Below are 12,251 nucleotides of genomic sequence, written 5' to 3' on the forward strand. Positions count from 1 at the left end.
TTCTCTACATTAAACCACTGATTGGATAAACAAGTGTCATCCAATGCGTTCTGAGCTTCTAAACCTCTGCATTTTGTGGATCAAGATGGACTGCACACTCACTACAATGAAACAGTCAAGTTCCTAAAGTGAGTCTCTTATCATCAGTTTGAAGAGCCATAGTAATGTGGCACTGCAAAACCAGGGATATACAAACTTACCCAAAGGGTTAGGCCCAGTAACTTTGGACTACCCCTGGACTCACAGAAAAGGCATCACATTGGTGGCAACAGTGAGTTGGTTCCTTAAATTCAAATCTGACGAAACGCTAGCTACCCCTACATAACTTTTTTTTTTTTTTACATGTATAGTACACTTACAAAAGGGTTACAAGGTTGGGGAGGAATGTGCATAACACGGGTAGCGGAGCTTAAAGTGCTTTGTAAAAGCAAGAGAATAAAACCTCACAGATCAGCGGAATGCAGCTTACGCGAGCGCTCAGTGGGTCTTTTAAGTTCGAAGCTAGTGCAGCTTGGGAGACCCATTGGGAAGGGCCGACAGACCAGACCCATGGTTAGGGTTGAACTCTACAGATTTCCCCCTATTCCTCTATTCTTTCTCAAAGATCCTGTATCCCAATAGATTTCTAGTCTGAGGGGGGTCTACCCTACGAGTCATTAAAGCTCAGAAAGATAGAACGAGTTCTATTGGAAGCAAAGGTCAAGGATGACGTCAAGTTAATGTTTTGGAGCATAATGACCAAGAGAAGAGTTGACTGAATAAACAGCAAAAGAGGCTTCAAAAGACAGCAGGTTAAAAAGGAAAGACTGGAAACCGGAAGGAAAAAAGCTTACTAACAAAAGCTTACTAACCGTTACAATTAGTGAGCTGGCGTTCGAGGTAGCCTTTGGAGCACTAAAGTGTCAATCAGGGCTGCTAAGCTTTCAGTCTGTTTATGTCTGGCATTTCCATATTTGTAATGTTTTTACATTCTCAATTCCCATTTGATCGGGCAAGTTCAAATTAATGGCTCATTCTTCAACGTTTACAAAAGTAAGATTGCCTCAGTAAATCCAACTGCAAGACAGGGAATGGGTGTTCCATTGCGAGGATGGCCTAGAAAGTGTGTGAATACCTATAGCAAACACAAACCTGAATAAAACCAATAAAATTCACTACACACAAAGCTCAGTACACAATTCTGCTCATCAAAAAGCAAAGTCTGACCACAAGAGTAGAACATGACGAACAGCCAGAGTTATGGCTTGTGTTGCACATCATAACTTGCAACCTTCAGATTGGTTAGGTTTGGGGCCAATGAACCATAAATAACACTTAAATGTGAATTTTTATAGTTAGTATTATGTGTATTACACAGCTATACATCTACTATTACCGTTTATCAAAAATAAAAACTGAAAAACTATCCAGCACAGTCCCCATAAATAAAAAGTTGGAGCGGTACCTTCCCAACTTTCATCCAGTCATTCAACTCCTCTTCATCAGGAATTTCTGTGGTGCACTCTGGAAACCAATCAGCCTCTTCATAAGCAGTGGCCTGAGAATACAACATGAGGATATTAGCAAGAGGAGGAGACCAATAAAACCAAATTATCTCCATTTCGTTTTGGATGCATATAATGTGAGATTGTGCTACTCTTGCATCACCGCACACCTAAATGGGTAAAGCAAAGAGGAAACCCTAAGCTTTGTGGCCCGCAAGCAAAGTGGTTTAGCACACAAACGAACAAAAGTTACTTACCTGTAAACTGTAGTTCTCCAGTATTGGTGTATTTCATAGATTCACATTCTTGAATATTCCCCGTCGTCGAAGTGGGAGTAGTAATAACATAAGTGTGTGTATGCATGTGTGTGTGTGTATATATATATATATATATATATATATATATATATATATTACCTAATGGCGGTCGCCAGTAGGTAGTTATAGTTAGGATTATTTTGAATAAGGAAATTGCAACATTCTATTGTGAATAACTTTGGCGCCGGTTGAGGAATCTGCCTAAAACTTTCCTCAAATTTGCCTCGCGGCGCTCCGGTCCTTCCCCGAAAGTTTGGGGGGGATTCATCAAGCGGGGGCCGAGAAAAAAGGGGGGTCCCAAAACATGTTTTCCCCATGTTAATTTCCATAGGGCGGTCGACCTCACTTTTAGCCCGAACGGCTGAATGGATTTTCACCAAACTTGGCAAAATTGTAGGGACTGGTAGCCCGATGTGCCTTTGCTATGTCTCAAGATATGTGCTCCAGTGGATTTTGAGTAATTTAGGTTAAAAAAAATATATATATCTGTAAGCGCGCCCCGGGGCGCGAACCAGCGCGCTACTAGACTTGGCGCGCGGAAAGCTGATTGGCTCTCGGGTGTCTGTCAACATTCCAAACAGTCGGGACACACGGTGCAAATATCTATAAAGAAATTAGCATGTTTGTCGATAGGCGGAGGTTTCATTTACACAAATGCACTGATTTGCTGGTCCAGGTGAGGAGTGCGGTAGTGGGCTGATCTGGTCCTGTTATATAAATGTTATTTAAATAAAACTGTAAAAACTGAGATCAACTGATATTGTGAACGCGGCCGGCCCACAGTGGTTGTAGGCGACTTGCTGTGTACTTCACCAACTAGCGCTGTAATGATTGTACGTTTTTCCTTGGACGTAACACCACTCTGCCAGCCTATTCAGGGTTGTGGGCACTAAGCTGTGTATCATATGCGCATACTAACAATAAAGATCTTGGAACAAAAAAAAAATAATAAAAAAAATAAACATTCCAAACAGTCCGGAGCGGCCGCCATCTTGTGTCTCGGTAGGATCGAGACACAAGAGGTGGCAAAAACAAAGGGGGAAATGACCAAAAAGGGGCAGGGTAGACCCCCCCCCTGACCCCCTAGGTTTGATGTGGGGGACATAAAAGGGCCCCGCGGGGCAAAAAAAATATTTTTTTTTTCGATTTGCGCGGGGGGAGCGCCCGGTACGCGCACCGGGGAGCGTACCATGGGGAAAAAAGAATGACAGATTATTTTTTTTAAAGTAGCATTTTTTTATAAATTGGAGGTCGTTCTGAAAAGAACTGTTTTTTTTATTATTTTTGTTGTTTTATATTTTTTTTATTTTTTTTTAACATTTTTACTTTTTTGGCTTTTCTGAACAGTTTTATATTTTTTTTGTATTTTTAATGGGGAGAAACAAAAAACAGGGAATTATAAACGGCTCAACTGGAGCAAAAAAAAATCTGAAAAAAATTAGGGTTTCTTCGGGCACTTGTGGTTATCACCAGCAACGTTGATGAGGGTAATACTCCTGGCGGTCACATCCTGGATATTTAACATTGCGGTGGGTGCTGCTTCAAACAGCACCCGCCGCAATGTTAAAAGTGCATGTTTAACATTTACATGCACAAAGCGGCAGGCACCGCGCGGTGCCTGCCGCTTTGTGCAAGTAAATGCTGGGGGGTACCATAGGTACCCCCCATGTGCACCCCCCACCCGCCAACACCCTGGGGGCCCGCAACGGGCCCCCAAAATCAAAAGTACACATGCTTTTCCACCGCGGAAAAACCGCCGCGGAAAAGCATGTTTACAAATGCTTCCTAATTTGGCTGGCGGTGTCTGATAGACACTGCCAGCCAAATGAGAACTTTTCCGCCGCGGTTGTAATCTGACAGCGGCGGAAAAGCAGCGGACAGTAACCAAGACCCACCAGCCATCGTAATGCGGCGGTGGGTCTTTGGTGATTCCGCAGAGGATTTTCCGCCTCCTCCGGGCCGGAGGTGGCTTCCCCCGTCCCGGAGGAGGCGGAAAATCCTCCATCATAATGAGGCCCTTAGTTTGTATGTTTGGAACCATCTGCCTTGCCTCTGGACCCGATGGAGTGGGTTCTTTGGTTGTTGAGGTGCTGGCAGACTATTGTGGAAGGTTTCTGCACAGTTCTCTCACCTCTGCTGCAGAATAGTTATTGGGGTGCAATTGTTGCATGTGCCGAATCATTGTGTGATTCCCAAATGAATTTTTTTTTGCAGGGTTCCCCCTGGATAGTACAGCGCCACAGATCAGACAGGTCACCTTTGCAGCGTTTACCTTCTTTGCACCCCTTGGGATTTCAAAAAAACTCCCATATAAAGTGCTCCTTAGGTTTATATGGGGCATTGTCTTCAGGCAGGAAATGCCTTCCCTGCCTTCCCTGCCTTCTCTCCTCCTCCTCCTCCTCCTCTTCTTCTTGACCACCAATGTGATGTTGTGGTGGTCCTTGTGGTGGTGGTGCAGATGCTCCAGCTGCTGCTGCTACTGTAGACATTTCTCTAACAATAGAAGCAGGTCTTCCTCACTCAAACAACAAAGGGAGAATGAGGAAAAAAGGTGGGGGCTTTCATCATTTGGAAAACAAAACTGTTCTGAACCAATGAAAAGTGTTATTTTCAGGTCACATGACCAGGGTTTTCATCATTTGGAAACCAAAACTGTCCTGTTATGTTATGTTATGTTATAACAGATTTCTTAAGCGCTCTGTCACCAGAGGTTTCCTGGCGCTGATTGGATTGGGAAAGAAGGGGAGGAAGCAGGGGAACAAAGGAATTTAGTGGGGGAAGAGTGTTGTTTTTAGGGATTTCCTGAAAGAGAGGAGGGAACAAGATGACTTAAGTGCAAGAGGGAGGGAGTTCCACAGCCTAGGAGCTAAACAAGAAAAGCTGCGGCTACCTGATCTTGAGAGTTTGAAACGGGGGACAGCAAGGAGAGAGAGGTGAGTAGACCTCAGGGTGCGAGGGGGGCGATAAGGAGTGATAAGGGCCTTGAGGAAAGCAGGGGCGGGACCAGTGAGAGCTTTAAAGATCAGACAGTGAACCTTGAAAGTGATTCTTTCGTTCACTGGTAACCAATGAAGATGGCGTAGTAAAGGTTGGGCCGACTGCCATTTGGGGGTTTTAAAGACCAGCCGGGCGGCCTGGTTTTGGACGATCTGCAGCCTCGATAACAAAGATTTAGGGAGACCGTAGTAGACCTGCACCAATAAAAAGTGTTATTTTTAGGTAACATGACCCGACGCGCTTACGCTATGCGCCCCGGGGCGCGGCGCGTAAGCGCGTCGGATGCTTACGTTGCACGATCGTATGCGCTCGAGTGCTTCTGGGTGTGTTTACGCCGTGCGTATCACGCGGACGCGGCTGCGCGATACATCACGATGATGTTTTCGTTCACGGCAATAGCGCCAACGGGACGCTCACCGGTACGCGCCCCGTTAGACTGCGCTTTCCGGTGCGCTCACCGGGACGTGCACCGGTAGCGCTCCAGGGCAAAAAAAACCAAACTATGAACAATATACATAAAAAAAATAGTATTACATAAATATACATTATAGGATTCATTATAAAAAATATAACATTTCATAGCTATAGAAATTTGCTATTAAAAAACCTTTGAAATTCACTGAAAAAACATAGGTTTCACACCAGTTATAGTTAGGAATTAGCATTTAAAAAACCTATGAAATTCATTGAAAAAAACCATAGGTTTCACACCAGTTATAGTTAGGAATTAGCATTTTAAAAACCTATTAAATTCACTGAAAAAACCATAGGTTTCACACCAGTTATAGTTAGGAATTAGCATTTAAAAAACCAATGAAATTCACTGAAAAAAAAACATAGGTTTCACACCAGTTATAGTTAGGAATTAGCATTTAAAAAACCTATTAAATTCCCTGAAAAAACCATAGGTTTCACACCAGTTATAGTTAGCTGGAAATTTTACTGACATAAAACCATTCAAATTCCAACGTTCTAGTTAGTTGGACTCACTATAACAAGCGCGCCTGCAATGCACTGCTGATGACGTTACATATTACATCACTCATGACATGGTCAGTGACATCTCTCTTGACATCACTGATGACACCATCCTTGTGACAGACCTCCTTTCAGTGTAATGTAACCCTTGAAACACATATTCAAAAATAGAAACTAACATTTTCAAAAAAATTGAGATACCCATACCAGTTACAACAACCAATTCAGTAATTCCACCATCTATATACACATCCACTCATTCACTAACATGTCTATATAGTCACTCATACATATACTCCATCATATGCAGTGATACACCAATACATCCTGTTACACACCGACAGTCATCCAAAAGTTACTCACACACATACTCACACATGCAAATAAACTATTGAACATCCATTTATTTGCATTTACAACTATACACACACTACCACCTTACTTCTAAGGAAACTTACACATACTTACTCTCTTAAACAATCACTTATAGAAACACATACTTATTTAAACCTCAATCTCTCACTCTCACATATACTCACATATACATCAATACTCACATATACTAGATTAAAACATATGTTGTTACTAATAAAGACACTAGTCATTCACTCACTAACACACACATATACACACTCATCCACCCAATACAGTCCTGCACATATGCTGTCTTCAAAACACATACAAACAGTGAGTCAGTCACCAACCCATGCAGCCACTTATACACAAAGTGAAACACTGATACATATATTTAAATATTTAAAAATTACTCGCTAATATATGTATTCACTAAGATACACTTAAGCCAGTTATCCGATCAATTTTTTTTAAAACAAACATCCATTTACACACGTATTTAACCATTTATTCTTTCATCGACCTTTACAAATACATATATAAAACATATTTATTTTTCAGAAAGACACACATTCACTGGATGGTGTCATCAGTGATGCCATGAGTGATGTCACGGACCATGTCATGAGTGATGTAATATGCGACATCATCAGCAGTGCATTGCAGGCGCGCTTGTTATAGTGAGTCAAACTAACTATAACGTTGGAATTTGAATGGTTTTATGTCAGTAAAATTTCCAGCTAACTATAACTGGTGTGAAACCTATTTTTTTTTCAGGGAATTTAATAGGTTTTTTTAAATGCCAATTCCTAACTATAACTGGTGTGAAACCTATGGTTTTTTTCAGTGAATATATATAAATATATATATATATATATATATATATATATATATATATATATATATATATATATATATATACGCTGTAGCGATTATCTTCCCCTGCCTAAGGCCGCTCTTAGGGGCAGACAAAAAATCTATTATGTGGCCATTCTTCAGGCAAAAAAGCAATATTTTACAGCCCGTATTGAGCAGGCCCGTAACAACTCCAAGGAGATCTTTCTCATAGTTCAGAGTTTTACGTCTCCTGTGGCTTAAATGTGTGTTCTTCCAAGAACTGAGGGCTGGTGCAATACTTTATTCAACTTTTTTTTTTTTAGATAAAATACGCTTGATTCAGGAGACTTTTACTTCCTGCCCAGATCCTCCCCTTGCCTCGGGCCCAATGCCCCACCGCCAGCTGTCTCAAGGCACACACTGTCAGCTTTCGCCCCTGTAGATTTGTCCAGTTCTCTGAAGATCCTCAAGGGCTTGAAGTCTGGCTCTCCCACTGATCCCTGTGCGGCGAGATTACTGGCAGCAGTAGGGGAGATTTTTAACCCTGAGGTGAATGCTATTATCAATGCCTCCCTTGGTGAGGCCCGGGTACAGTGGGAGTGGAAACAGGCTAAAATTCTTCCCTTTAGAAGCCTACTCTCGACCCTTTGATTCCAGGGAACTATTGTCCTATTTCTTTCCTTCCCAGCCAAGCCAAAGTCTGTGAGAAGGTGGTCACCAGACAATTTACTGACTTTGTTGACATATCTGACGCTCTGCATCCGGCGCAGTCTGGGTTTCGCGCCTCCTACAGCACGGAGACAGCGCTGGTTGCGATCTTTGGAGCCATCGGCCATTGTTTAGATGCCGGTGGTAGAGCAGTTTTGGTAATGCTCGATCTATCACCAGCATTCAACACTGTCCCGCACTCCAAGCTGCTCACCCGTCTCACTGAGATAGCTGTCTCTGGTGTAGCATTGGGCTGGTTAAGGTCATTCCTGAATGGGTGTGCTCAACAGGTCTGGCTGCCACCAGCTGCCTCTACTTCACAGGCGGTCACCACGGGTGTCCCTCAGGGGTCTTCCCTTAGCCCCCTTCTTTTCAATATCTATGTTAACCCTTTGGTCTCCTTGGCTGAGGAATTGGGGACTAAGGTGATAGCATATGCTGACAACAACCAGCTCCTCTTTACGTGGGGTAAGGAAGAGGACTCAATATTGCCTGTTTAGAAGGATTTGTCTTCAGTTTTTGGGTGGCTTGCAAGGGCACAACTCAAGTGTAACAAAGACAAATCTGAGATCCTTCTCTACGGCAACTTTCCCCCGGATTTCAGAAACACGATTTGGCCTCCTGGATTTCCCTTTCCATCTTCCAATGGGAAATCCTCTAAAAATCTTGGAATGTGGTTTGAGGATAACCTGTCCTTTTCTGTTCAGGTGAAAAAGATTTCAGGTAGCTGTTTTGGCGTGAGTTTTCTCCCCCTCCTCCCTAGGTCTGCAAAAGATACAGTCGTTCGGGCATTAGTCCGGTCTCGTTTGAATTATGCTAACGGCCTGTATATTGGCATTCCTGGATATTCTATGAATAGATTTCAGGCGAAATAAAACGCGGCCGCTCGCCTGCTTTTGGGAATCGCTAGGAGGAGTAGCGTCTGTGCTCATCTCCGTGCCCTTCACGGTTTGCCCATGGAGAGGGTCATATTCAAATCGCTGGTGATTGCTCACCGTGCACTATACGAACATGGGCCCACTTATTTACAGAAACTGTTTTCTTTCTACGCCCCGCCAAGACAATTGCGTTCTTCTGCCCTTTTGTTGATTGTAATGTTTGTGATATTGATGTTTTGTAATGTTTGATGCAGAAAATTCATTTATTGTGTAAATATTGTGTGGTTCTATGTGTGTACAAAGCATATATAGATGTGTAAATATTGAAGTGTACGCGCTCTACAAATCCTCCTTCCATTCCATTCCAGTCCGTTTTCTGTTGCTAATTTGTGAAAATCCAAAAAGTAAAGTGTGATTGACATGAAATAATTACGTCGAGGGTTGGTATAATAAATTGTTTTCTAACCCTCTAAAAGAATTGTTTAATTGTGGTCTGGGCATTACGTGTTGTTGTATTTTTGTTGGCTAGGGCATCTCGTTTCTCCCGCCAAAAATAAGGTTGCTGCTCTCTTGTTGTCAAGGCCTCCAAGGCTTGGAATTCCCTACCATTTTTCCTGCGCAATACTCAGGACCCACTGGCCTTTAAGAAACTATTAAAAACTCATTTGGTTCCGTAATTACTGGCTTCTAAGTCAGAGATACCTATTGGCTCTGCGCTGGGACACTCTTTGGAGTAGATATTGCGCGTTATAAAAGGATTTAACATAACATTATGATTAGTCCAAACTCCAGCCAATCAGGTGCCAGCACCCTCTTAGAATGTTCTCCTCAGAGGCTCAGGTGCGGAGCAAGACAGAGTCCTTGGTGAATTGAAGAAAAGGCGGTTTAGTAGAAAACCCTGTATGTCACTGACTCGACATGAGGAATTGAGAGCCAATAGCAGTGAAGTCTTCCAAGTAATGAATTTGAGATCGAATTTATGGATTGCCTCAAACGGGGATTTCATGAGCTGTGCCAACACAATATTTAAATGCCAAGGAGAAGGTGGTCGACGAATTGGTGGAAATATCCGTAAAAGACCCCTGAACAATTGTTGAATTACTCTAGAGGAATAAAGAGAGTTGGAACCATTCTGACGAAACATTGAGATTGCTGCCAGAAAAACATTCAGAGTAGAATACAAGAGACCCGATTTTGCCAGATGTAAAAAGAAAGGCAAGAGTTGCTCCGGCATGGAATGAACAGGATGTACCTGAGCAGTATTACACCATAGACAGAATCTTTTCCATTTGAGCTTGTATGTTTTCACAGTTGAGGCTGCTCTAGCCTTAGCAAGGACTTCCCTACAATCTAAAGGAATGTTCAAATTTACAAATTCATAGTGTTCAGGTTCCAAGCCGCTAAGCGAAGAGATGCTGGGACGGGATGACAAACTTGGCCCTGATCCATGGTCAGGAGATTCGGAAGTGGCTGAAGAATGATCGGGTCGCACTGTGACGGGAGCAGGAGTTCCGTAAACCAGACTTGTCAAGGCCACCTGGGAGCTATTAGAATAATGTGACTGGGTTCCTTCCTCACTTTTTCGTAGAACTCTGGGGACCAGAGGAATCGGTGGAAAAGCGTAGGCATATCTTTTTGACCAGTTTATCAAAAAGGTAATCCCGCACGACTCTGGTTGGGGAAGCCAACTTGCGTAGAATGGGCATTTGCAGTTCAGATGTGTTGCGAACAGATCCAGATTCAGGGTACCCCATAATCGAAAAATGTGATCCAGAGTGGGTTGATGTAATTCCCACTCGTGATTGGTCGAGGTCAACCTGCTCAGGGAATCTGAAAGAATGTTTGATGTACCCGGAACGTGCACTGCTGTGAGGGTGTTTTGATGTTGAATCGCCAATTCCAGATTTGTTGAGCTTGAAGGGGTAGCAAGATGGACCGTGTGCTCCCTTGTTTGTTTATGTAGTGCATGCACGTTGTGTTGTCCGTCCAGACTAACACCAAGGCTCCTTGTATGATGGTGCGAAAAGCTTTCAAAGCTGGAAAAATGGCCAGCAACTCTAGCAGGTTGATGTGCCAGATTCTTTGATGAATGTCCCACCTTCCTTTTACTTTCAGACCCTGAAGATGTGCACCCCAACCTTCGAGAGATGCGTCCGCTATGAGAGTGAAATTTGGAGCGTCCACAAGAAATGGACGACCTGAAGAAACGTTTTCCTCGAGAGTCCACCAAAGTAGAGCTGTTTTCATCTGAGATGTGACTCTGAACATATCGTTGAAGGATCCTGAGACTTGAGCCCGTTGCTTGTCCAGTTCCTCCTGGATGAGTCTCATTTTTAGGCGGCAGTGAGGGACTAGGGTAATGCAGGAGGAAAACATCCCTAGGAAAGATTTCAACTGTCGAAAAGAAACAGACTCTTTGAACCGGAGGGAGGCTGCTAGGTCGCAAAGTCGTTGACGTCAATCGTGAGACACAAAGTCTTTTGCCAGCTTGGTGTCTAGGATGGCTCCCAAGAACTGTCTGTTTTGAGCAGGGAGAAAATGAGACTTGTCCATGTTGAACGTAAGGCCCAGGGACTGAAGGAGAGACCTGCAAAATAGAGTGTGTCTGGATGCCTGTTCAACCGACCGTGCCTTCAGACGGCAGTCATCGAGATAAGGAAAAATGTGCACTCCTTGCAGACTAAGATAAGCTGCCACCGGTGCGAGGACCTTGGTAAACACTCTGGGCACGGAACTAAGGCCGAATGGAAGGACTTTGAACTGAAAATCTTTCCCGGACACTCTGAATCTGAGAAATTTCCTGTGTCTCTGCAGAATGGGGAGATGAAAATAAGCATCTTCAAGATCCAAAGTTGTCATAGACTCCCCTTGGGATAGTAAAGGAAGCACCTCCTGAAGGGACAGCATGCAAAAAGTTTGTTTTTTGATGTATTTGTTCAGGGCGCGTAGGTCCAGAATAGGGCGCCATTCTCCTGACTTTCTGTATAAGGAAGAATCTCGAATAGGATCCTCTGTCCCTTTGTAGTTTTGGAACCAATTTGATCGCTCCTTTTCTTAATAAAATTGTGAGTAGACTTAAAAGTTCCTTCAGGTGGGCAGGAGGAGGACCTTTTGGTGGCGAATTGGGAGGAATCTTTACAAACTCCAATGCGTACCCTTTGCACACAATATGCAGAACCCATTGATCAGTAGTTATCAGTGACCATTTGGAGTAGAAGTGGGAGATTCAACCTCCAACCTTTGAAAAATCAGGAGGAGTCAGGGATGACAGATGGAAAAAGTCATTGTTTCTTGGATAAATCCTTTCCTCTGTAAGACGATTTACCTCTGTATTGTCTGCAAGTAGTTGTCTGTATGATTGTTGACTCTGGGAGGAGTAACGTTGTTGCCTTTGCCGTTATTGATGATTGGAACTTCCCAGAAAGGAAGATGTGCAGCCATGACCTCTTGCACCTCGAAAGGGCTGCTTTTTAAACTGGAGAGTGCCGAGAGCATGAGCAGTGTCGGTGTCCTTCTTGATTGTCTGAAGGGCATTGTCGATATGTTGGCCGAACAATGATACACCGTCGTAAGGCATGTCCAATATTTTCCTTTGTACCTCCTGACGGAAAGAAGTGGCCTTCAACCAGCCCTGCAGGCTGAGGACTGCCGCACCCGCCAATAGACAGAACCCAGTAGAAGACACATCAACAGCACAA

General features: G+C 43.4%; 1 protein-coding gene across 1 annotated transcript in view; it reads right to left on the minus strand.

Annotated features, from left to right (window-relative positions):
* Nucleotides 1-12,251, minus strand: part of CMTR1 (cap methyltransferase 1) — a 1,053,443-nt gene that overhangs the window by 847,655 nt on the left and 193,537 nt on the right. The window contains exon 5 of the mRNA XM_086925906.1: nt 1,445-1,537. Within this exon, the coding sequence (XP_086782032.1) occupies nt 1,445-1,537 (93 nt within the window). The remainder of the gene's footprint in view (nt 1-1,444; nt 1,538-12,251) is intronic.

The sequence above is a fragment of the Lissotriton vulgaris genome, chromosome 6 (assembly GCF_964263255.1).
Source record: "Lissotriton vulgaris chromosome 6, aLisVul1.2, whole genome shotgun sequence".
Classification (NCBI taxonomy): domain Eukaryota; kingdom Metazoa; phylum Chordata; class Amphibia; order Caudata; family Salamandridae; genus Lissotriton; species Lissotriton vulgaris.